The following is a 27164-nucleotide window of genomic DNA, read 5'->3' on the forward strand; positions in this document are numbered from 1 at the left end:
TGTGTGTGCTGTCCTGTGTGTGTAAGCGTCCAGAAGGGACAAGCTTTAACCGTGAAATCTAAAAATAACTACAGGCAAAGAGAGAGGGAAAATGAGAGGGGGGACATTAGTGAGATGGTGTCAGTCCTCTGGGCAGCTTGTGCTGAGGCCAGGCATGTTCCTGGGACGGGCTCTGTGTGTGGGCTGACTCTGGTGCAAGCAGTTCATCTTTTCCTTAGGTAGAGGGAACAGTGAAACTGGAAGCTAAACTCCTGCTGCCTTGGGAACGTTATGTACAAAGTACTGCCAGGCAATGGCACTGACACTACTGAAAGAACTGTTGGACTTGACTTCTTTCTACCCTTTGTGGCAGAAAAGATAGAGACAATTTTTTGCTACTAGAGAAGATGATCGGCAGACACTTCTAATGGTGAAAAAGGAGCTATTTGATGCTGCTGAGGTCAGGTCACTTTCCAGCTAGGTTTGGTTCCTCTGGAGAGCAGCTTGGCAACACTAAGATTCACCTTGCAATAGCTAACTTTAAAAAAAACCAACTTTTTGGGTAAACTTTGAAAAGTTTATAGAGCCTAGTGTGGAAGCTGGGCTATTCTCTGTGTGTTAGGATATATACCAAAGTTAAAGGAAACATCTGAACTCTACACATGTATTTTTCATACAACAGTGGGATAAGGGACAAATTCACAGCCTCTGTGAGCAAAAATCTAAACACATATTGCTTTTCTCTGTAACCCAGTTCTTTAAAAGGTGACAATATTTATATGTCAAGAAAAGCACCGTAATACTTTGATTTTTCTTTATTGGGAAGTCTTCAATCACAGGTTGACATCAGTTTTATTTTTGCCTAATGATACTTATTTCTGGCTCACATATACATTGCTGACCTTCTGGCCTAGGGCTATGGCATTTTCCAAAGCACTGATGGGGTTTTTTTCTCAGCTATTTGCTCAGTTTACACATTTAAAATCAACAATATAGTGGACAAACTCTACAGGTCATTAAAGAAAAGTCCCCTGGAAAAACTTTTAAAGGCGGTAATATAAAGTTGGCAAGCTTGACTAACCTCTAGAAATATTAATCATCAGTGTTTTAGGCCATTTAAGTGGCCTAAATATTTTTCTTTTTATCATGACTACAAGCCTTCTTGCACCAACAGGGCAATTGAAAAAGACAGATTCAAGCATTTGTGAAAATAGGAATGCAATTGCTTTAAGGTAGATTCTTCAGATGCAGAATTGATGACTTCCTCCTTACATTTAGATGCTAGGATTGCAGTCTCATACTTGACACTACATTGCAGGACAGCTTGTCAGTCACTCTTTGCAAGACAGGCAAATAGACGCAAGGGCCTTTCACTGCACAGCTCAGTAAAGTGCTCATTTTGCAGCCAGTGCATGTGTTTTTTTCTTTCCCATTCTCCCTCCCTGCCCAGTGCACCTTTTATATACAGAGCTCTGTTTCTGGAAGAATTGTAGGGGTATGACATTTGAGAAATTCTTTGTGGGCTGCTGGGGAGGATCATGTGAATGATTAGCAGTGGTTTGTTTTTTTTTAAATTGAGATTGTCAGCAAGTGCCAGAGTATGACCTGCTGCTACTGCTAGAGCTAACAGATCAGCCAGTGCTTGCACACGGAATGGCAGGTGGACATGCACTTCTCACTTCTACACCAATGTTGCTCTTTAGGCATGTTCAGGAGTTACATCTGTTTAAAATACAATTTGTGCTCTTCTTATTTCTTACTGGACAGATGGGTTTGTTATGTAGGCATTTGGTCTTTTTTACAGGAGCTGCTAGTAAAAGACAAATGGCATCTTTAAATAAACACAATTTTCCATAGAGGAGAATGGATGTGCTGTCTAATACTAAAAGCAAAACAAATACTCAGGAATTAAATCCTGTGTGTGATGGAATTTTCTGCAAGCAGAAGTACTCAAATAGCTGACCTGTTCAACAGTAACAATGAACTAATCTTTAGTGAATTAATCTAAAATGTTAATATTGCTATTTAATTTGTATGAAATTTTCTCTCCAGTTTTCACTAATTGAACTAAATTATTTCTTTTATAAAGATATACTAAAAATTTATTTCTTCATTTATGGCATAAATATGTGAAAAAAAATGTGAGTTACTACAGACAGCAATGTAAATCATATTCTTTGAAATTTATCAGATCTTAAGACCCAGTTGCTAAGGTTTTCAGTAACTAATTGCTACTGAAATCCACAGACGCTGGGAACTTCATACCACTGAAAATCTGACCCATGAGTACTTACTATGGTGCAGATATCTTACTGAGGGCCAGAGAATAAAGGCAAGTCATTCACATTAACCAGGTACCCTTGGAAGAATACTCACTAGTGATTCTTAGCAGTAGAAAGAAGGCTGGAAGGAAAAAGGCATGTAACTTGCTTCATTAATACTTTATTTCACTTTCCAATTTGAGAAATAGCAGTTAAAATATTTTATTAAATTACCCAAGACAATAACTATATCCTGTCAGAAGCATTGCTATGCTTAAACATTGTAAGAAATCATCAGTCAAAGCTTAGAAGTTGATAGAAAAATAGGGTCTGTCTCTCTTTTCACAGTTGCAAAAGATCTGTTTGCTGCTGTTCTACCTGGATTAACACATTTGCATTAAGCACAACAGTATTCATGCTGCTGGTTCCTGGAGTGGAGGCTCACACTGTTCCTGGAAGGTGCTGACAAATAGCTCTGCAGAATAAAAAGAAGGAAGCTAAGGCTCTGGTGGGGAACAAACTACACTTTAAGTAGTCAAAAGCACTCACTTTGCTCTCATGCTTGCTGTTCCCAGAAATCTACCGTGCAGAGGACAAACAGCAGCAGGTGGGAATGACAGGGGGATTAGTAATGTTATGTTGCCTTTAGCTGGCAAAAATGGTGACCATCCTTCTCTGTTTCCTACGAGTTAATTTACTGATGTTTTTAGAAAATACTTCCTTATCTTACTAAAAGGAATTAAATAAACTAGAAATCCAGAAAAACCAGAAACCCAACTGACGGCATGTTCAGATTTGACTCAAAGCAGAACTGGTTTGAAAATAATATAGCTGACAAGTTTAGCAAATGGAAAGGGTAAACAAACCCTGTGGAGCAATGGCAGCCTGAGAAGAAAGATGCCTAAGATGGAAAAGCCTGAGGGAACAGGCAGGATGTAATGGATGTGAGACTCAGGATGTCTCTGTTTTGCAAGCAAAGCAAGCATCAAAACACACCAGTTCTGTTTGCAGAGAGAGTGGGAAAAGAAGGCAAGGGAACATTTGGCTGAGTTGTAACCGAAAGTGGGATGCCTGCATGCAGAATTAATCCCATTAAAATTAAATTCTGCTTCATAAATGCCCAGCTCAAATCTCAGCCAGATACTAAAAAATGACATGACTAAAACTTTTCTAAAGGAAGCCAAAACTTGGCAGGACTTTGAAGATCTGGAATAACATAGCTCCTTCACTGGGCTGGCTTTAACCAATGACAATCAATCATCAATGCCAATTCTTTCCTAACAGAAAACTTTTTTTTTTAAGTAGTACTTGCAGATAAAGGGGAGCAGGAACATGGAAAAGCTTTTTGTGTGAGTATAGCTGCTATCCTACACCAGTGGAAGACCCGTGCCTTTTTGAAATCCAAGTTTCAAAGCTGGCTGTTAGGGAGCCTTCTGCACCACCACATTACTGTCTTCTACTCTTGCACAACTGACTGGCAGAAGCTACCCAACCCTCTCCTCCAGTGCCTGAGCTGTTTGCCCAGCCTGCTGTTTACTTTCCTGTGCAGACCAGCTAATTTTCCATTGCCATAAGGACTGGAAAGCAGAAGTGTCTGTGATCACACTGGGTGGCTCCTTCTGTGTTTTTTTTCAGAAGGCAGCTGGCAGGCAGAACTCGGGTGATAACCTCTGTGTGTCATACCTGCTGATGCTGCTTGCTGAACCGGCCCAGATCTCCTCAAGTGCTCCAGCTTCTGAATAGTGTGATTTTCAAATACTTACATTGAGGCCTGTGCCAACAAGCCACAATCTCACCCCATCAACTCATAATTCCTTATTGCAAGTGAAGGCAGAACTGAAGTTTAATGCCTAACTGAAGCAAGCCTAATGCAAATAGTACTTAGCTTATTTCCCCAAAGGTACAATTCTAGTGCTGTTACTTTTGCTGAACAGAAAATCTATCCAAGTCCAAATTAGTGCTTTAAAAGAAAAACTGTAAGAAATGTTAGTTTGGATGTGTAGGTGGAAAATATGTTTGTTGATTTAATTGGATTCAAGTGAACGTCTGAAGTCCTCCCAGTTTATTTCTTCTCAGCCTGCCAATGGACAGTTTCTCTGAAGAAGTTGTGTCTTCTTTCAGCTGATACAGATCTCCCAGTCAGCATCAATACTCAGGGCTAAGTTTTCCAGGGTCAGTGCAGAGGTCTTCGTATCGTATGTGAAAACCACTTCTTTTTTTTTCCCATCTGAACAGGACAAGAGAGTTTTCTATTTAATTTAAGAAGAATTCTTCTGAAACACAGCTACATGTGACTCTCTACAGTTTTTATTTCTAACTGTCCCTGCCACTGATGGAAAGGATTGATTTAAAAACAAAAGTCAAATCTTCCCAGCACACATATAAGAATGCAGTGGAATAAGAAAGTAAATCTTTCTTTTAATCTGATCTTTCAAACTATGGTACATCAGACTATGGAACTACTCAAGAATTTTTCTGAAAAAAAATCACCCTGGTTATTGCACAGGTGTTCCTCCAGGCATCCTTGACAGGTGGAGGCAGAAAGTCCATTTCTCCATGACTCTCAAAGTGAAGGGACATGCTTGGAAAGCAACCAGAAATTGTAAGCCCTTTCTGTAGCTGCTATTGCCTATCCCTATGGGATACCTCACAACTTCTAGAGATCTCCATATAGTCAGGAACTCCAGACCTTTTGGATGAGCCTGGAAACAGAAGAGTAAATCTGTGTTTGTCTGCAAGTTTCCTGTTCTAGACTAGGCAGCTTAACAGACCCGAGCAAATGGGCTTTCATTTGAAGTGCCATCTCTGCTCATGCTCTGTGCAGGACAATGCTGTCTGAATGTGTTCATTCCAAACCACATTTACTGATGTATTTATCACCTTTCAAAGTCAGTGTTCTTCAGTATTAGTGGGAAATAGCTCCTGGCTCCTTTCACTAAATTCTGTCCTCGATATAAAAAAGTAACAAAGAAAGCTAAACAAAGAGGCTTCCTTAGCTGTAACACTTCTGCAGACCTGTCAGTCTGACACCTCTAGTGAATGGCAGCAGAGCAACAGAATTTGAAAAAAAATGTAGTAAAGTAGAAGTCAACTCATTACCCTTGGCACTGGCTGTCACAAAAGTGGGTTGCTTTCCAAATCCCAGAATTATCACCCGTTCAACTACACATGTAGTGTGGTATTGTCCGCTTTCATCTACGCAGCTGAAAAAAGAAAATAATTTCATATACATCACTTTCTTTCCATTAGTATAAATTCAGTATCACACAAATATTATTACTTCAGTCTCATCCTGAAAGCTCCCTATACTGGTTTCCTTTCTTCTATTTACCTTTCTCTTAAAAACAAGTAAAACTTTCCCCCATTGTCAGCTGATTTTTTCACTGCATATCAGATTTCACAGTCAGAAGAAAAACAGTTTGAGAAGCTATTTTATGGCAAAAAGCATGGCTTTGAGAACCAGAAAAGTTCAGGTGGAAAAACCAGTGGATTTTCAGAAAACAGTAGTCAAAACTCCTAAATATAAATGTAAAGCTAAATTTTAACATTTTTTTCAAGTGAGATATTTCAATCTGAGACAAAATTATGTTTAATTTTGTAACTAATTCATTTCTTATTAAAAAGCTCTAGAAAACCTCAAATCAAATCAAAATGTACCTATTTTTAAATGAACAGGATGTTATTCATCTCAAAATGACTTTTTTTCTAACATCTAGATTTGCTCGCAATTTAGCAACATTTTTCTTTCCCATCCTGAATTTTTAAGCTTTTCAGATTTCATATTCCAGATAAAGAGATCTGAAGTATACTTTTAACCACATTATACAAGCCAAGCTAGTTTTGCTCTGTTTTAAATTTTGTAGCTTTAGGATCAACTCCTGCATATTTCTGAAGCCTGAAAGACTAAAAAATGCCTGTAGAATCAGCATTTATGCACTACATAGCCCTCTGTGCAATATACCTCAACAGTAAAAGTGTTATAGTGACATATTTGGCATCTCTTTGGCTTTTAGGTTTTGTCACTGAGCCTTTGCAGGTGCTATTCCCTTGTGCCTCCCTTCAAGTGCTTTTCTTTGTGCTAATATATATCGTGAATTGGTTGATTACTTTGGGAGACTGCAGTGGTGTGATTTTGGCTCCCAGACAGAAGCACTGAGTATCTCAGGTTGGAAGTGACACATAAGAATCAAGCCAACTCCCTGCTCCTTGCAGGACTACCTAAACCTAAACCATGTGGCTCGCATCATCATCCAGATGTGCTTTGAACTAGGAAAGGCTTCATGCCTTGACCACTTCCCTGGGGAACGTGTTCCAGTGACTGACCACCCTCTCAGTAAAGATTACGTTAGAAAACAAATCTTAGAAAATACAAACACTCCAGGTTTTGCCTACTTGCAAATCTCCTGATGTATCTTTTTTGTCTCTCAGATAGGCTGTACTCTTTCTAATGACTGACCTTATATTTGTGTCAATCTGCAGAATCCTGAGTTTGACTAGACTGAAACAATATGAGACAGCTCAGTATTTCATGTGTCACTGCCTTCAGACTTATGTAGAACACTGTTTACCTCTGCAGTTTTATGACAGATTGTGCTCACTTTCAGACTTCACTAAGCAATAGATGAGACTAATACTGCTACATTTGTAAGAAGGCCTCATGAACTAGAACAGGCATTTCCAGTGTCAGTGTGTTGGTGGCTTTTGTCCATAATTGCTGTTACCTGGAAGAGAGAATGTTCTTGTGGAAAGTGAATTTCCGAAACAGGAACTGCTTCTTGTGGAGATATTGAAATGAATGCCCATCATCTACGTAGAGCTCACCTATGGCACAGGCCTGTGAAACACACCAGATAGAGCACAAATTAACAGCAGCTTCTACTATTGAATAATTAAACTGTCTCACTATATGTTATGCTTCATATTGAAGATGTGTGTTTATTTTTCTTTAGCAGCTTGTATCCCTGGAAGGCTCAAGCAATCTAGCTGTGAGAGTGCTGGACATCCTGGTTTTGTAAATTGACGCAGATGCCATGTGTCACCTCTTTATTAGCACAGTTGTAGGAAGTTCCCTCTCTGTGTCCAAAAGGAAGTTTGTGGCCTGCTCATTCTCTGCTCCTTCCTCCAAGGGACTAGACAAGGGCTGAAAAAAGTCAGAAAACTATTCTGGCTCTGCTGTGCTCAGATAGTCATGCTTAGAGGGGATGGTTGGGAAGAGGTCTGAGTCCCCTCAAACAGCACAAGTGGAGAAGAGCCATTGTGCTGATCAAACAGGCAGCAGGGGCCTACAAAGGACAGATGGAGTAGAAAACATCCTTGTAAAAAGGGAACACTATCCCAGCGTACCTCTGCATCTAAGGCCACGTGGAGCTCATAAGAAATATCTATCATCCATTCAGTGGATTTTCCAGCTGAGGTCTTCAGAGGTATCACAGTACCCCCCCGCTGGAATACAGGAATCTGCAAAAACACAAAGCCAGGGCAAAAAGGTTCCCACACTCCAATAATGGAATTTTAACAAGGATCAGAGATAACAGAAGTTTGCTCAACTTAGAAATGAACTTTTACCACAAATATATAAAGAAAATAATTCAACTAACAATGGTAATAGAATAAAACTTCTGTATGTATATAAGCAAAATAATTTTTGCATGGAAAAGTAACCGTTATATCACCTCATTTTATCACCAGGACACAGAAGGGTTTAATCTAACAACAGAGGAGGTGGGAGTTTTATACAAAAGCTATTTTGGATTACATTTCTACAAGGAAATTGAACTGTAACTTTTCTGATTCTGAATATTGACAAAACAAAAGCTTGGGGTTTTTCTTCTGCTCCATGAAAGTAGAATTTTAAAGCAAAAACATACATTCTCCAGTGTTACTGGGATCTTCACTGTGCCTGCATCTTCCACTCGCTTAAATTTTCTGAAATCATACCAAATCTAGAAAAAATGAAATAACAATGAGCATGACACATACGCCAAAATCTGTTCCCTCTGTAGATGCAGTTATTCTCCTTAATTTGTCAGTATTCCTAACACCCTATCTGATAGGCAAGAAAAAGCATTTGTCCCTCTTGCGCTGAGAATGGCACAGGAACAGGCGAGAGGCAGTACTGTAGAAAGAGCAAAGAAGGCTTTATTCCAGAGAACCCCGCCGTTTATATAGAGTGATACGATACACTCTGTTTGATTGGCTACTTAACAAAAACACCTTTCTCATACACTGTCCTCGAGAGGAACAGAAAAATGAAGTAGTAAAACACCACCTGCAGATTGTTTATACTTAAAGAGTTATCACATCCTTACAACTCCCTAAAAGGTCTCACAAGCCACTGCGAGAAACGCTTGCTGCTTCTCTCTCTCTGTCCCATAGCATCCACAGGCATTTACTTTTCAAATTAAATAACCTTCTGGATGAAAAGAATAAATAGTAATTTTTGAAGCACAAAAATAATCTGACCTTTTCTACAGTTTGCATAATGTCTTGTATGTCTTAAAGCATCTGGAAGCACAAAACAATGAAACAGTTTGAAATTTTTTTTTAACTCTCATTCTGGAAAAAGCATGTTTATATTGAAGTGCAAATTAACAACAAAGTTGCTAATAACAGGTGATAAAAGAGAGCTGCAGGTGAATCTCCCATGCACCACACTTAGTAGCAGGTTTAAGTACTTTAAGTGTGCCAAACACTCAATTGCCACAGAGATCTTGATAAAAGTATTTTCCTTAACTTGTCTGGAGAGCCTAGTCTGTTTTTCTCCTTAAACTGAGAAGAATTCTAACTGTTCTCAGTTAGTGGAGTCACAAGGCTCTGCATGGTCTCATACACTCCCTTTTTCTGCTTACTCTACAGAGTCTCAAGTTTTCCCTTAGCAACTATTTTCCTCAAATCATTTCCCTTCCTCCACTTCAGCTGCTGTAGCCAAATGCCCTTTGTAGGAGTGAACCACTGTGCCATCCTGTGGATAAATACCTTTACTTCAGAGAGGAACTACTCTCTGTGTGAGTCAGTGTTTGATATACATGTCCCAGGCTACTGAAGCTTGTCTTGTTAAAATTTCCCTCCCCACAGTATCCTTCCGATTTCCTTTTGACCTTTCTTCAAAGTTCCCTTTTTTTTCTACATAAAATGAGAAGTTTTACCCCAAGAGAAATACATGTAAAAAGAAAATTGACAATGCAGGGAAGCTATTTCATGGTGATTGATAAGCAAGCTTTGAAGGGAGATTTAAACTGTAGGTGACTTGAAATTTGTGCAGCAGGTTGTGGAAAAGCAAGAAAGCAAATTAACTATGAGCCAAGCAAGCAAGGCATCAAGATGGAAGGAAGGGCTCAGAGTGGCACAGCATGGCCAGCCAAGACTTGCCCCAGCAGTAGTGCTCAGCAGTTATTAGAAAGGGAGCTGGAAGATTTCTGCATAAAATACTTCTTTGAGCTGAACAGTTGAGCAATTCATATACATCCTTACCTCCTCTGACCCTGGAAACAGAACTGTCACTGTCTTGGCCTCTTTCTCTGTGACTGGATGCACCAACAAAGCATTTCCTGGAGAAAAACATAAACACAGCTATGGTCCTCAAGGCTGCCTCTCCCCAGAGCAGAACCTGTGTGCTCCAGGGTTGTCAACCTCCCACAGCCATTCCAGGAGCTTGCTTGGGCATGTCATATGCTTAGGTTCACTTTCTGCTGAAGAAAATGGCTTGTGTATTGGGCTGATGGCTGACTGACTTCAGCAGTCAGCCATAGCACAGTACAAACCAATCATGTTTGGGTGGCAGTTGTTTACTAGTGCCATTTTTGAAGCAGACTGTGATCTTAGCTGCTCCACTGAACTTGATGTTTCAGGTCAAAACCAATCATGTTTTTTAAAAGTGACAAGTGAGATACAACTGAGTTTTTGCATCTCCTGTGTCCTCTGTTTTCAAAGTGCTGTTAAAAGTAGGTCCCTTAAAGAGGTCTCAAGTTCTATATTCAATTATAATTTTTTTTAAGTCCTGGGCAGCGTTTTCATGTTTTCTTTTTCGCATGCAACACCTGAAAAATATTTAACTCAAATTTCAGGGATTAAGTACATGCTTACCCAGCATGTATTCATTTTCCACATCAAAAGTTTCCATTTTCCCTGGAAACTCTATCCAGAGAGACCTGTAGAACAGAAAGATAATGGAATTCAGTTACATTTTTCCTCTCCAATCAACCTGTTCAAGTCTTTCTGGCATTTTCAGGCTCCATTTTCTCCCTCTCTTTACAAGGCACAGTTATGACGAACTGAAGATAGGGCAAGGTTCTCTTTTGTGTCAGTGACTCAAAGTGCCACTTTGCCCCTGCTGAGAGTCCCCAGTACAGTATGGGTTAAGACACTCCAGTATACCTATCTTTACATCTGTGGCATTGATTTCTTCCCTCCTGCCTTCTTCCTTACAACCTTGCACTACATCAACCTTCCTTCTATCAAAGGAGAGATGAACGAGCCTTTGTGTCCCAGTCTACCAGAAATGCTGGCCCCTGATGAGCTAGTCCCTGCAGCACAGTCATTCCTGTTCTCAACAGCTCCCTGCTGCTTATAGAAGATCTTGCCCTGGCCAAACCTGAAAAACTTGCACCAGAAGCTCATTTTTAGTGTTTCTCAAAAAAGGGTAGTGTGATAACCATCTGGTTATGGAACAGATGGTGTATATTTAAAGTTTGAGAGATTATGACAACAATAGCTTGTTAAGAGACAGTCTGGGTTTCTTTACACAAAAGCCTGGCTCACCTGCTCACTCACAGGCATCCACTTGTTCACTACAGTCCTGCTGCTAGTGTGTTTGCTCATGAGACACACTTTCGATTCTGCTTTTCTCAGTGAGGAAAAATACACTTCCCCTCTAATTCTGTACCTACTGCAGCAAACTTACCACAATGGAGTGTGATTTAATACTGTGGGCAGTTCACATGCCAACAAAAGCTTCATTTCAAGAAAGACAGAAACTTACTGTCTCTGTCAGGGCATAAAACAGGTGCATTTACACCTACATACGTGCAGACAAACACTCACACTACTATGTCTGTAATGCAAATTATCTTCAAAACTCAAACCACTCAACCCTTGTCAAAAAGACCTATATGTTTTTAAAACTTATGAGATGTATCTGCATAACAAAATATAAAGGCAAGTGTGAGCAAAAGAACAGTTCTAGGGCAACCGCAAACACACAGATTATACTACAAACAAACACAGATAGATTATAATCTATACCAGGGAGATTAATGACATTAATCTCTTCCCAAAAGAAATGCTGCATTCAGTTCCACAGAGGTACATTTTTAAGAGGTTAGCGAGCAACAGAACAAATATTTTATTTTGTAATTTCATTTCTGTTCTAGATTACTAAGCAATACTGCAGAAAAACGTGATCAAACTATTAATATGAAATAAGATTTTAGAACAATAGCAGTTAAGCAGTAACAAATATTTTCATGAGAGGCAAAACAGCATTTACATTTCTAGGTCAACAAGTTCACAGTCCATTAAGTACTGTTTTATGTACTGGTTGGACTACTATGTGATGGTCTTTCTCATGATGAAAAGTTTGAAGCCCAGACTACTCTAAAAAGTTCAAAGACTGCAATGTGTTTGTTGAATGAGTGTGTTCCAGGTGTCATTTGGGAAAAAACTCAGAATATAATCTTCCTCTGAGAGCCTAACAAAGCTCTCAGAATGCATGAAAAGAGAATTCAGTATTAGAACTTTTGTCCCTTTTAATAGTCAAATAAGTAACTACAAAACTAAGAGGTGGTAATTGAACCTCCCTTCTCCAAGTAAGCTCCTGCAGATACCCTCTCGGCCCGCTGGCTCATGCTCTTACCTCATGACCGGTTCAGCCGCCGTGTGTGCCCGATAGAACAGAGTGTATAAGTAGGGCAGGAGGACGTAGCGCTCTCTAATGGCTCTCCTGATGATCTGGGTGTTCTTCTCCCCAAAGAGCCACGGTTCGCGCCGTTTGCTCTCCATGTTAGAGTGACCTCTGAAGAAGGGCTGGTAGGCTCCCGCCTGATACCAGCGAACAAGTAACTCTGGCTCTGGATCTCCAATAAACCCTCCCACATCAGCTAGATATTGCGCAGACAAATAAAAATACACAGTTTTGGAGATTGCTCGGAAAATGGGATGCTCTCCTCTAACAAACATTCCAAGTGTATAAATCCATGCATTTCACAGTTTGCTCACTGTTCTGTTCAGCTGTTGGGCAGCTGCTTGTCCAAATAAGAGTAAAACACCAGTGCAACATGTTATGCTTTGGAAAAAAAACCAAAACTTCAAGACAGGTTTTGAAGGCTAAGTGAGGGATTTTCCCAGGGACAGAGCACTGTCACAGTGACCCTGTAAACAGAACACAACCCGAGGACTGCTGCTCCAGATGAGACAGAAACACTGCACAAAACTTAGTGGAGACATGATGGTGAGAGCCAGGTTTCAGGCTTCTGAAACCAGACTAATCTGCGAAACCACCTGGAAGTGCAGATGGCTGTTGAGCTTTCCGCCATCTGTGTTGAAGCCTACCTTGGGAATACAAGCTTGGTGACACCATTTATGCACAGTGAGAAACACATTACCTCCACAGAAGGAAATCCCCGCCATGTTGATGGTGAGAAGCATTGGAATGGATATTTTCAAGTAACTCCACTCTGCTGTGTTGTCTCCAGTCCACACTGCCCCTGCAAATACCCAGTTTCAGGATTATGCAGGAAAATTGAATGTATATCTCTGTTTATGCTTGCAGTTAAGGGAAGAAGACAAGAATAATCATGAACTACTTTGGAATTCCTGTACATTGCACCTTTTTTTTTTTCTTTATACATGCGTGCTCCTGAAATAGGCAATAAAAACAGGTATTGATTTATCACAGGACACAGGTTGCTGTTCTACCTTTGACTCATACACACCTTGCCAGCCTCTCCTGATTTTTTTAATACTTCTACTCTTACAAGCTTACCACATCAGTATTTCTAAGACAGCTTCTGTCCTCTCTAGACTACTATCTATCAAACTTAAAAGAATAAAGCAGCAAGGAAGGCATCCAGCTAATCCTTACTAACCATACTTCTGTGATCCAGCAAAGAAAGATCTTGTGAGGACAAACGGTCTCTCTTTTCCTGAAGAACGTCTGATGAGTCCTTCTGCAGTTGCCATTTGCTGAAAATCATGAATAGAAAAGTCAGGAAGACAAACTCTTTAATTAGGGTACTTTCTACATTGCTTTTTTAGCCCTTCTAAGGCAGAAAAACTAAGACAATTCTGTTCCCAGAAATAATACCTATTATTAAAAAACATGTTCTTATTAGAAAATATGTGAACAAAAAGATTCAATAGTCACAGCCAATGTAATTTACACCACTATGGTAGTAAGGCACAGATGATGTCACATTTTCTTGTGACCAACCACAGTTTATTTCAAATACTGCAATATCCAGCCGAGTTTCAGGCCTTGATGAAGGTCATAGAATACCTACTACTGTGTGAAGTACCACATCACACATACTCCTGAGAATAACTGCAGTTTGTGTCTCCAGATACTCTACCTGGTAGAATCCGTAGAGGTTGTGTACGTCCCGATGCTCCCAGTTGTTGTAGTGCACAGCATCTTTCTGCATTGTTAGTTCTGCCCCCTTGAAGACTGAAGGCTCATTCATATCATTCCATACAAAGAGGATATTGGTTGATGCCTGTGACACAGGGCTTCAATTAGGTCATGACAGAGTCAATCCTGTGATTTTGAGTGTTTATCTCAAGTGGGTGTCAGGCCAGTCTGGGGTATGAGTAGAAACAGCAGCACAAAAGCAAGACTTGGTAATTACACTTCTCAGGTCACTTGAAAGCCCCCAGTCATTCATCTCATCCCTCTCAGAGGCCCTTCTAGTCAGGGTAGCAGCCTACAAGCCCACTTGACCTTTGCAATTCTTAGAATTGCACTAGGCAATTATAGCAGTAGGCACTTGCTATTCCTGCTTTCTGGTGAGGGAAAGAGGCAGGGAAAAGAGAAGTATAAAACAGCCATAAGGAAAAATCAGGGAAGGCCAGAGGTAAAAGCTGGAGAGAAGAAGCAGCATGGGAAATATCTACTATGTATGCCTACTAGGGAAGTGATTTCAACAACTCTACCGCAAACCAGAACTTTGAAGCAGGGTGAGGGGAACTGGAGGTGTGCATCAATGGTCAGCCAGCACAAGGCAGGAAGGTCAGGATGAAGTGACTAAGCTGTGAGAGTGCACTCTTACAATCAATCCTTGTGTGCTATCATGGTAGTGAAGGCTAGAATAGCAGCAGCTGTTTTAGATTATGGGTTCTTAAAATGCCTGCAGTTTGTCCCTTATACTGCTGCAACTAAGAGTGCATGTTCGCTGGTGGCATATGGCTTCCAACTAGCTCAGTGTAGAAAAGTCCATGGAGAAAATCCTTCTATGGCACTTCAGCTATCAAGGTATTTTCCTATACACAATAATAGAGCTACAAAGGCCAACAACTTGCTTAGACAGTATCTTCTCTCTTCTACCTTTTCAGGCTTTCTGGGATATGGAGATCAGAGCAAATAAATACAAACCTTGTATGTTTTGAAGGCAAATTGATCTGCGTACCATTTTCGCACTTCAGGATTGGTGAAATCCGGATAACAAGAGGAACCTGTGGATGTTGGAGATCCCAATTATTTATCTGATTTTAAAAATATTGTCTTTGCCCCTAAATACAATGGCCTAAAGCTACAATGGTTTCCACAGGCAGCAATAATGTAGTTGCCATTTTTTCTGAAATTAAAGGTCAAGACCAAATTACAGGCTGACTTGGAATTCAGTACACCCCTTGCCACGTTGTGAAGGTCAACACACTTAGACTCAGGGTAGGTCTGAAGCTCAGCACCATTTAAGGATGTCTGCTAGTAGTTTCAAATGCGTTCACATGTGAACAAGTAGTCAGGGAAAGACAACATCACTGGTATTCTGAGCTCAACCAGAAAAGTGTCACTGAGAAGCTGAATAACTACATCCTACTATGCTAGCAGAAGTTGTAATATGTCCTTGATTTTTCCTATAACCACTCCTTTGCCAGGACTGTGGGCTTCCTGTCTGTAAAGAATGGCGACAACCTCCTTTGTCTCCCTGCAATGAAATCTCATGAATCATAGTATGTCAAATCTCTGTGTTACTCTTCAATCAAAGTCTTCTGGATCAGGGTTCACTAAATTTCATCCAGCCTACATAAACTGTGCTCACTGCAATGGATCAGACTGCATTTCTGTGTCCAAGACAAGTTGGGAAGAGGAATGGCTGTTCTCATCAATAAATCCAACTCTTTTAGTTCTAGGCACTGGGACTAGCAGCAGATCCAATAGATATAACAGAGGCAATCTATACAGCTAAGGCAATCAGGACATGCTTATACCAACCCTCCCCCATTATTATAAATTATATTAATTTTAAATTTTTATTAAAATTATTAATATTTACAACAAATGCAAGGAATTTGAAAGGAATATAAGAATTCAATTCTGCTTCCATGAATTCCAATTAAATTATTCTGCAAAAATTTTAAAATAAACAGCTTAAAATATAAAGACACAGTGTTTTTTACCTGGCCAACAGATGCCCTCAAAATCTTGCCCATTTCTGTCTTTCACAAAATATCCCTTTTCTTTTGCCTGTGCATACAGGGTATACGAGGGATCAACCTTAATATGAGGATCTACAATGACCACAAGCTGCCAGGGTAAGAAAATAAAACACATAATTAACATCAGCTATGCTTAATAAAACAGTAAGAGTTCACTTTTGCTAAAAGGCAGAGAATGACTTCATCTCAGGTAAAGAAGAGAGCTGTATCCCTAGTTTTAAAAAGCAGATACCAGGTTTTTTATATACTGTGTTAGACATATGTACAGGACCTAAATTTACAAGGAATACATGAACTCACCCTTCTGAAATAAATTACAAAAGCCATTGTTTCAGATAAAAGCAAGTACCCCAACTCCTAAAACATTCTGTTTAATTCACTGCTGTATTCTGTGAAAGGGAAAATATCTGAGTTGTGTGTTTACATGCCTGCTTAAAATCATACTCCTTAAGACAGTTAAATTCATTTTAGTTTGTGCATCATACAACAGCAACAGGTATTGTGTTTTGCAGTTACATTCTGCTGCTTTACTGCAGAGCTCAGAAGCTATAGCTTCAATTGAGAGACTATAAAACTTGAATGCTGTTTCAGCAATCTCCTGTTCATTGACTTTTGGCAAAGATCAAGCATTAAGCAATCCTACAACTCAGTAATTAATTCCAAGGAAAATATTTTAGCTGCAAAACCAGAAATACATAAACACAAAGAAAAGCTGAAACAACCACAGAAACTATCAATGGTGAAAGCTCATGTTAGGAAGAAAGATTTTTTGCTGTGTTCATCAATGACAGCACTGAGCTGCTTCTGTAAGATGGAGTTTCACGTGGGGCAGATTTAGCTGGATTGCCAGGATACAGAACAAACTACTAAATAATAAAAGGGTATGAGGAAATGAATTAAACAAGATAGCTTGCATGCTGGAAGTATCACCAGATGGCAACACAGTCCAATTTATTCTGTTGTAGTTCACCTGTTTCCAGTATCTGAAGTACCATGCTTAAAGCTAGATTGGGTAGATTCACATTACTGAGAAATCTTTTCTTTCTTCCTGCAATATTATTTACCTTGCGTTTTTTCTTCCTGAGGTGTTCTTGCATCTTTCTGGGATTCTGGAATTTCTTTTTGTCCCAAGTAAAATACCTCTTGCCATCTGTGTGCTCTATATCCAGCCATATGACATCATAAGGAATGTCATGTGCATCAAAGCCAGCATCCACTGCCTTGACATCTTGTTCATCCTCATAATTCCACCTGCACTGATGGTAGCCCAGAGAAAAAAGTGGGGGCAAGGCTTGAGTGCCTAGAAAGAGTATATGAATGAAGATAAAACTCTCAATAAATTCAGTCTTTCCACATTATAAGGTGGTATGTCTTGATAGCGACTGACAGTTCTAGCCCCCTGTGTTTCACCTCTTCCTCTAAGGGTGCAGTTTCAGATAGCAGTGATTATGCTGGCTTCTCAATTAGAGGCAAGTTTGACCAGCTGTGAATGCTAGGGAAAACAAGGATAGAGGGCTGTCTTCACAAAGCAGGAGCCTTTGATCTACACACTGCAGTTTGGGAACAACTGGCCTCCTGCACACAATGGGCTAGGTAAATATTGACCCACTCTTGGGTACAGCGTGTTCCTCAGACAATCTCCTGGTGAAGTGTGCCATTCTGACTCCAATTATGTGAGTTAGTACCTGTCAGTTGTGCAAACTGCTTGAAGATATCAAATGAAGTGGGTCCCATCAGCAGGAAAACATCAATGATGCCACTTTCCGACATCCAGCGTACATCAGTTAGAGGCACTGCTCTCTGCTTAGCAGTCTCTGCAGCAGATCTGGATGGAGTGTGCTTAGAAGGAAAATAAGGTAAACCTGAATCTCTCTCTCTATCAAACTTTTATTCAATGAAGGAGCAAATAGGGAAACACACAAAATTCACCAGCACATACCTGGCAGGTATTAGGAATACACACTGAATGTTTCTTATATAGCCTTTACAAATTCTTTACCTTGCATACCACTTACACAAAGTAGAGTAACAGGTAATGAGAAAAAATGGGTAATGATTGGCAAAATATTAAAGCATTTCCTTAATTAAGGACTGTGAATTTTCTGTAGGATCTTTGAGTATATCTATATCATAAATAAAAAAAATAAAATTAGCGACATAATGCAGTGCTTGTCATTGTTTCAATTTTAACAGAATTCATATATCTGTGTTTCAAGAGTGAGTTCCTTTCCTTAACATTTTTTGTTTCTTCATGGTCAATTACATTCCACAGAAGAATGAGCCTGCTAAGCAGAAATCTCTGGTAATTCCAAGAATTTAAACACTCATAAAAATTTCTCAAATCCAAGTGAATGTCAAGATTTTTGTCCACCATTTCTTCTGCCTTCTACATCTGTGTAGATTTTTTCTACGTATTTTCTCTCTGTCTCCTCCTGAGACCTGTTAAGATACAAAATCTATAACTTGGCTCTTGAAAGGAGTGATCTCTTTGTTCTTTTAGTTTAATACAACAAATTTAGCAATAGGGAGGACAGGAGGAAGAGACTGACAATTCTTCATTAGTGAGAAAAGGATAAATCTCCAATAGTGTTAAATTCCTATTGGCCTTGTCCTGAAGTGTTTTCTTTTGTAATTTAACTCTGAGGAAAGTGAATAACTCTCACCTCAGCTACCGCCTTTGTACTAATATCCACCAGTGTTTCTGAAGAGTTCAGCCAGAAGATCCCTGAAGTTCTGTTAGGCTTGTGTGCTAAGAGAAGGGGTACTGAACCATAAATACCTATTTTGTCATGTATCTTGTGGCCGAAAATATCCAAATTATAAAGCCGGTAGGCATCACCATCACTAGGACAAACAAACAGATGTGTTTGTTACACGCAAGCATCTTGCACTAGGCTAGTTTTAATTCTATTGCTGTCTCACTAAACCTGGTGAACACCCAGTGAGTGCTGTGTTCTGGTCTTTTGTTTAGCATCCAGAGCTGAAAAAAGGACTGCCTAGATTACTGCTTCTTTGCTTTGGTCCTCACTATCTGAAGCAAACAAGAGTTTTGGTGCCAGGGGGACTACTGTGGGTTTGCTTGAAATCCTAAAATATTATTTCTGAACTCTCCCATCCTCCTATAGAATTGCTCTTTTATGAATTCTGCTGAAACATGACCAATCCTGGAAGTCAGAAAAAAACTGCATGGAATATAGGGAGAGAACAGAAAGGGCCATTCATGAAACTGCACACCAGGGAAAGCAGAATGCCTTACTCCACCTGGATAGGGGCTACAATTCAACTAACTAAAATATTAAGCTAAAATATACGTTATATGATACACATATCTCAAGCTCTTGTCTGGATTAAATTATTAATACAATGTTATAGCTCTCTCTTACAAAACAAACAAAAAAAAGACACTGCATTCACTAGCAACCTGATGCCTTGACACCTTTACCTGGTGTTTTTGAGAAGAAGTGTTTCTGTGTGTTGTGGTATTCCATAAACATGGTCATATCCATGTAAAGAGAAGTCCATGCCTACAGAAGTAGGACCTGTGGAAATAATATTAAATGATGAGAATGCAGAGTTCTTAGGATTATCTGAAAGGAATAAAGCAGAGCAACCTAACTGGATAAACCGAAAGAAAATAGCTTTTAATGTTTCAATAATTAAGTCTTTCATGCTTCCTTTCAACTTCACTTCCATTATTACTTCTCTTTTACAGAGGTAATGTTTGAAACAGATTTTATTATATTTCTTTTGATTTTGAACTTCTTAATAAGATAAAATTAATCACTTTAACAGAAAAAAATCTTAAATCCATGTAATCATGGGTCACTTCTTTATTCAGTAGTGAAACTGCTTAAAATTATCTCCTGTTTCTATCCCAGTACCTAAAAGCCAAACTTTGCAGCACAGTGGACTTCAGGATCTGAATTGTCTGTTTCCCACTGGTCTTCTCTTCAGCCTCAGCCAGGGGAGTAGCATGCACAAGAGTCCCAACCAGTGATATCATCCTGTCACACTACTGAATCCAGAGCAACTTTTGGCAGGCAACCAGAGATCCTTCAGACTGACAAGCACCGGGTTCAGGATCAGAATCTGACCATATGGACTTTATTCCTCTGACACAGAAAACACAAAAACATGATGCTGGCCTAAGACATGAGAAATAGCATGAACAACAAGGGTAACAGCTTCTTGCCCTCTGTGTCTTGACTGTGAACTGAGGAAGTTTCTGCCACCAAAAGAAATTGCTTTCAGACTTCCCTCTTCTTACTGCAGCCGGTGGTCACTATAAAAGTCTGCATGATAGGGGTAATGGACAAAGCCAACCGACTTAATTAATTAAAAATACAATGGGATGGACAGCTGATCATCATCTATTTTGGTAATTTATTATTTAAATTGTATTTGAGCTACTGCTGTCATGTGTCTATAACCTTTGTCTTTATCACTTCAGATTGCTCATTATTCCCCTTTTTATTCCACACTTCAAAAAGTTTCTTTGTGACAATTATTAATGCTTAGATATCATGATTTCTGATATGTCATGAGAATAAACTATAGGTGAGGTCAATGTTATGTATTAACACTAAAAAATAAAAGAAAAGGAAATAATGTATAAGATACATATATATATATAAATATATGAAAAGTCAGACAGTGCAGACAGTGTTATTGCTGTCTCAGAAATGGCATACAGTGAGTTGATGCAATGCATTACATTTAATGTGCTCCCTCTTACACAGAGACCAAATGAATATTTGCAGAGTTTTTGTCAAATTGTTACCCATCACTGAGTTCTGATTAAAACAAAGTTAAGGCAACTGAAAAGCAGGAGCAAGTGGGACATTGATAAACATTAAGCAGCTAAACAGAAAGCAGACAAAAATATGAATTAACATGGCTATATACAAAACAGTAAAGCTGTTTTCAGAACTAGACTGAGACTTACCATGAGCTTTGATGTCCAAGAAACTGCCAAATTTCTCTTGCCAGAGACCTAGATCCTCTTGTTTTTCCTGTACAAATAGAAATAGCTAAGTCTAGCAAATGAAACTGTGTACATCCTGTAGTTTTAAGACAAATATGTTTATTCACATGAGAGTTATACTGCTTTTTTTTTTTGTTTGTTTGCCACATATGGCTAATATAAATAAATCAAAACCACAAATCAGATTCAGATCTATGAATTTACACTGAAGAACTGATGTGCATATGTTGTACACAAGCAGTCTGCTACAGCATAAAAGTAATATCTGAGGTCTTAGATAGAATCACAGAATGATAGAATAGCCCAGTTTGAAAGGGACCTGAAAAGATCATGTGGTCCACCCTTTAATGGTAAAGGGAGCCTTGATGAGATTATCCAGCAGCCTGTCCAAACAAATCTTGAAAACCTTCCATGATGGGATTATGCCACATCCCTGGGAAGGTTGTTCCAGTGAGTGATTATTTTCACTGTGAAAAATGTGTTTCTCCTTGGTGTTGAATAAATTTATGAAATGCATGGGTAGACCCAAACAGAAAAAAAACACAGAATAGAAACCAACTCACTCCCCCAAACAGTAAAGGTCAGACAACAGAAAAAGCTCTGCAGACACTCCGGAGTGTCTGTAACTGATACTTTTAACCTCCTTGTGTCCTGTGATTCATTGTCGTAGAATTGATACTTCTTGCAGTGCCTTCCCTAGTTTTCTTTTCTACATTCATCTCACAATAAGTGGATGCAGCTTTGTGCTTTCCCTGGCAGAAATCAGAGCTCAAACATAAGTATGCTGAAGGCAGCACAGCTCCTGCCATTTATAACAGGATGGCAGAGTAAGCAGTCATCTGCTCTGCAGGGGGCTAAAATTATATCCCAGACACAGCTCAGCCTCCTGGGAAAACTGCTATGTGCCTCTATGCACTGCCAGGACCTGGTCTATTTTAAGAGAGAATTTTATTTCTGTATTAAGCCTGAATGTATGTGGAGACATATTTTTTGACGGTTATAAAAAAGGTCTTGTTCTTTTGAAACTCTCTTTGCAATGAACAGGGAATTTGAAAATTACAAATACCACCACAAAGCTCCCTTTTACACATCTACTCCAGATCAAATAAACGAACAAAAGAGAAATAAATTAGTACTAAAAAGGCTAAAAAAACCCATTTTTGTGCTAAATCTACCTGACTGATGCCTTTTAAAACATGGTAAAACATATAAACCTTCCTTCAACTATGAATTTGTAAAATATCTCAAAGTGTTATACCATGTGCTTTTTGAAAATGGTTGGACTGCATTTGTAAACATACTATAGGGCAAAATGAACATGTAATTTAATTTTCTTTTACAAAATAATCCTGCTGGAATTGCAGTAAGTGTGGTTTACCTTAGAGGAATCACTTGCTGCCTCCTCATTTTGTGCTGTAGGTTTTCTAATGGAAACAAATACATAGAAATAATCAGTTTACTGTTAACGTAAGCAAGGATTTCAAACAGAAACTTATGATAGCACCATGCATGGCTTTAAACATTATGTAAGACTTTTGGTGCAAACTTGGAAATCATTTTAATATTCAATGCCTTAAAATAACCTTCACTCAATACTTGAGTTAGGTTGACTTGGCCTTTCATGTTTATTTCTATCTGCATCAACCTTTTACTTGCCCAGAAGATCCTCACTTTATCATTCTGCTAAGGGCTCTCTGTTGATTTCAATGTTTAAAATGATGCTCTACAAGAAATTCATTTGCTCTCCCTGTTTTCTATTCATATGTCCTGCATGCATTGAGGTTTCTCATCCTTCCAGCACTTTGTAGTGTGATTAACCTATGACATCTTACAACTATATGGCACATTGCAAGTTGGACAAAACTTGACTTCTAGTGAGTAACACTTAAAGAGTAAATTAAGTGGGAAAAAATATGAAACTAATAACCTCATCATACTAGCATCACTCATTCCCAAGAAAGACAAGGGGTACCAGGATACTTTAGTGTTTTGCAGAATTGGCTATTAAATGAGGTTAGCATTTTGCACATGGCTGCTGCAAGGGATTTAAGGAGTCTGCAGCTAATTGATCTAGAATTTGTTTGTTAAAATTTCTCCTTGTATTTACTGTACTTATGAAGTAAAAGAGAAGTCATGTTTCAGTGCATAAGGGCTTTCAGAAATTGCAATTCCATACTTTATTTTCAGCTACAGCACAACCAGTATATAAATGATGTGATAGACAAATGCTGTACCTGTCACTGGGAGGTGGTTGTAGGTGCTCAAAATACAACAAACCATTGGAATTCACACTCATAACAGTCTCACCCTTGGACTGCAGCTCAACTTGGAAGGGGTTTGCTGTGATTTGAAGTTTGTAGTCCTCATTAACACTTGACAGTACCAAAATACCTGCCTCCTCGTGGGATATGAACAGTCTGGCAAATGAAAAGCAAAAAGAGCTTTATATGAAATCCACTGTAAATAAGTAACAATTGATACAGAAGATGGGCTAAGAATATCTGCATACATTACACAAACCTCAAGGCTAATGTTGAGCCAAAGAAGGCCAAAAATACATGCTGTGCTCAGGGTTCACTGCATAGTGCAAAAAGTGGCTACAGAACAGCCATGAAAACTATCCAGAGCTTGCACTCCTTTCACATTAACAGGTAATGCCTTAAGTAAAAACTTTGCATTGTAACAAGTAGGCTATTTTCTGATTGGGTCAAACAGGCTGAGGTTTCTTATGTGTATGATAAAACTTTCTCTATTTTTTAAATACTTTCTTAAGTATTTAACATAATTTTTTGAAAGTAAATAAACCACATGCATTTTTGTTTTCTCTTCCTGCAGGAACTTTATATTGTAGAGGGACAACTGTACTGTAATATAAAGGAGGAAGCTGTGTAAAATACTGAGGTGCTAAATCATCATCAGTTAAATCACCCATCACTTACCTCCGGGTAGTAGGTTCCTTTATAAGAACATCAGGAACTTTGTATCTTGCTCTGAGTGGAGATGCCTCATCGATTTTAAGCCTGAAAATATTGCCTTCTATTTCATAAATTTCTACTTGTAGAAGAACCTGTGAGCAAACAAACAGATAAACTCATAAGGATAAAAAATACTTTTTTAACACAGCATCATCAACATCAATATTTTTAACACAGCATCATCAAACACTTACTGTCTGGAAAAAAACGAAACATGCCTGCTTACTGATTTATTGCTCTTTAGCATTGTTAGAGTAAAATTTATCATCCATAGGAATTTACACCAGCTAACTATACTTCACCCCTTTGAAGAAGCAATTCCTTTTAAGTGAACTCTTTATCTTCAAGCATCTGATATCTAGCGTTAAAAAAAAGAACTTACTATTTTGAAATAGTGGCAAAAACTCTGAATTAAAAATATTTTTCAGGAAAATAGTATTCTATTCAGAACTCTCTTTTTTCATATAGCCATTAAGTTTTTAAAAGTTAAATGCTGATTAGTAAGGACATATTTAGGCTGATACTTTGCATTACCTCTCAAATATCTATCACTGAAGAACCTCAAAACCTGTAAATATTATTGGTCATGTTGACAATATTCACTGCTCTTTCTGTAAGCACCCTCTTATATTGTGTGGTATCTCACCTTATTCTCCTCATGAATGATTTGGAATTTGACATTCTCATCACTTAATGTGACTGAATCCAGTAAAACTCGATACAAGGATTTTCCAGGACGTAGAAGTTTCTGACGCCTGTCAAGACAGAAAATTATTTTTGGTCTCCCTAGCTTTTATAGCTTATATCATACAGAGGGACATCATACTGTTAGAAATGTTCACTTAATCATTTTTTATTGAGCTTTTTCAAATACAATTATTAGCACTTTAAGTCAAGAGGAAAAAGAAGGAATATAGTTCTGAGCATACCTAAATGCTCACAAATGAGATGTTAGAGGGGTTGAGGGGTTCACCCATCACCACTCTATATGGTTTTTTCTAACAATAATAGTCTCAAGTGTCCAGTTCTTAGAGTACAATTCCATTATTGTTTTCATTTATCCCTGAAATTTCAGTTGAATATTCTGTTTTTCATTATCTGTCATATATCCCTGTAATGTCCAAAGAACACCTTCTACATTCTGGGGTGATGAAATACTGTGTGTTTGTAATTTGTAACCTTCAAATGTGCACCAAGCAAATTGTTTCTCGATAAATTTGATGACTACAGAGTTTTAACTACAGCTTTTGGCCCTGATAATGTTTTTAGGTCAGAGACCCTGAAATAAAGGCTCATTCAACTGTTTGTAGAATTCTCTGTGCCAACACCCGGTTTTATGAAGTATTTGAAGAGAAGTGTCTTGGATGCTACCTTAAAGACAAACTTCTTCATTAATAAACCAAATATGTCAGCGACTAATTGGTGTAACAATAGGCAATCATTTCTTTCGGTCAGCACAGGAAAGAACACAACGGAGGGAAGAAAAAGGTCGAGAGCACAGTTAGAAATGAGATGAGAAATATGACTTAGCATTAGGTTAACTTTAAGGGACTAGTGAGCTAGAATTTAGATTTGACACTGAATTCTGACCAAGGTACTTGCTCAACAGAACTGTAATCCCACGTGCTATTTTCACAGACGAATGATTTCTACTGAGTGTTCTGCTGCTTTGAACTGCAGATAGTCAAGAAACATCCATGTCAAGAGAACAACCTGCATCTGAGTGCACTTAAATTACAGTATTGCTGGGGCTTTGTCAGATGAGAGGACTGATCCTTTTGAACTTTAACGGAAGACATTCTGGGTGTAAGACTACACCTTTTAAAGTCCCCTGATTATTGTTTGCTGATAGGTAAGTGGAATGCTCACCTTTGGAAGATAAATTCTGAAAGTAGCAGACTTGCTGTGATTAAAAGTCGATGTGTAACTACACTACAATTCTCCATACCTGTAAAAAGCAATCTGGTTGCATTTCTTAAAGTTGCTTTTGTCCACAGCCTCATCTTGCACACTAGAAAGAGCAGATAAAGGAAGTGTTTAGATGTGTCAATCACACACCTGCTGAATGATCAGATGATGGAGGTCCTTTTCAAGAGCGGTCAGGATTAAAAACAGTGCAGAAAATTCTGGTCCAACATAAAATGTGATGGACCTTGAACTACTGTGTTTAGATATGGGAAGAGTTTCTTATACATTTAGTTTCATGCTGAACCATTGCCTTTTGAACCCTGAAATTTTGAGAAATTATTGAATCTATGAGTAACAGAGATGGATTTCAGCATAGCTGAATTCTTATGCATTTTGAAGCCAGACCTCCCTCTGCAGTCATTACAGTTAATTATTATTTTCCAGTAATATGAATGGAGAAATGGGGAGGACTGGCAGAAAAGAAGAAATACTGCACCTTCAGTGGGACCGACAAAGGAGGGAGGCTTCCAATGGTCCTGCTGACAGCTCTATGTTATCTTAGGCTTGAAGTAACTTTTAGATTTATTAGATAACAGCAAATTTTTTACTTGCCCGAAAGAAAATGGGCTGCCAGTAGTGTCTATCATCAAAGTATTTCCCAGATTATGCTGCGCTCAAACACAGATGGAAGGGAATAAGGTACTAGTTCTGGCAAATGAAGCGCTGATGCTTATGGAATACTCATTACACACATGCAATATAGGAAATGCAGACGGCACCCACCGAGGCTCAGTCACAATTACAAGTCCTCGATGATTATTTGAGATCTCACAGTGACCGTATATTTATATCACTCAGCCCTTCCCATTTTTGATTGAAGACACGTATGTCCTTTCGGGTTTTGCTCCAAGTTCGTGCGCCTCTGTTGGCGCACTGAACGCGGCGCAGCCCGAACCACCCCAGGCGCTGCGGATCCGCTCGCTGCCGCGCTCCGCCTCGGGAAGGCTGTGCCCGGGCAGGGCGGCGAGGACAGCATGGCACGGCCCCGCACGCCCGCCCCCGAGCCCCGACCCGCTGCATGGGGCCGGCTCCGCACCCCGCCGCTCCCCGCGGAAACTGGTGGAGCCTCCACAGCAACTGCGGGAGCGAGGAGAGGGCCGGCCGAGAAGCGCCTCCCAGGCTGCGTTACCTGACTCCCCCCGGCGTCCCCGCCTCCATGGCGGAGCTGCCCCGAGGGACCCCCGCCGAGAGAAGGGGTGGCGACCCGCCGCGCCAGCCGGGGAACACCACGGGCTCCCGGCGCGACCGGGCCGGCGAGTGACACCCGGGGGCGGTGACAGCCCGGGCCAAGCAGAGAGCGGCTCCGCCCAGCGCCGCTCTCGCCGGCCCACGACGGCCGAGTCCCTCCGC

At 39.5% G+C, this 27164-nt stretch overlaps 1 protein-coding gene across 2 annotated transcripts; it reads right to left on the reverse strand.

Annotated features, from left to right (window-relative positions):
- Positions 1-2499: 2499 nt before the first annotated feature.
- GANC (glucosidase alpha, neutral C) lies at positions 2500-27071 on the reverse strand. Of its 2 annotated transcripts, none has more exons than XM_084208041.1 (24): positions 26944-27071; positions 25795-25857; positions 24493-24601; positions 23811-23938; positions 23106-23288; positions 22250-22295; positions 20833-20899; positions 19330-19426; positions 18551-18731; positions 17573-17726; positions 16952-17187; positions 15849-15975; positions 14824-14903; positions 13805-13948; positions 13322-13418; positions 12839-12940; positions 12091-12334; positions 10323-10387; positions 9711-9787; positions 8108-8182; positions 7584-7682; positions 6962-7074; positions 5340-5443; positions 2500-4467 (listed from the first exon to the last, which is right to left on the reverse strand). In XM_084208041.1, exons 1-24 carry the CDS (start codon positions 26970-26972, stop codon positions 4358-4360), a joined length of 2730 nt encoding a protein of 909 aa, XP_084064167.1. In that variant the 5' UTR covers positions 26973-27071; the 3' UTR covers positions 2500-4357. The 2 variants fall into 2 exon arrangements, with proteins under 2 accessions (XP_084064167.1, XP_084064166.1); XM_084208040.1 differs by having other exon boundaries at positions 7584-7697.
- Positions 27072-27164: the final 93 nt, after the last annotated feature.

This window comes from Fringilla coelebs (assembly GCF_963513975.1).
Source record: "Fringilla coelebs genome assembly, chromosome: 6".
NCBI classification, from domain to species: Eukaryota; Metazoa; Chordata; class Aves; order Passeriformes; family Fringillidae; genus Fringilla; species Fringilla coelebs.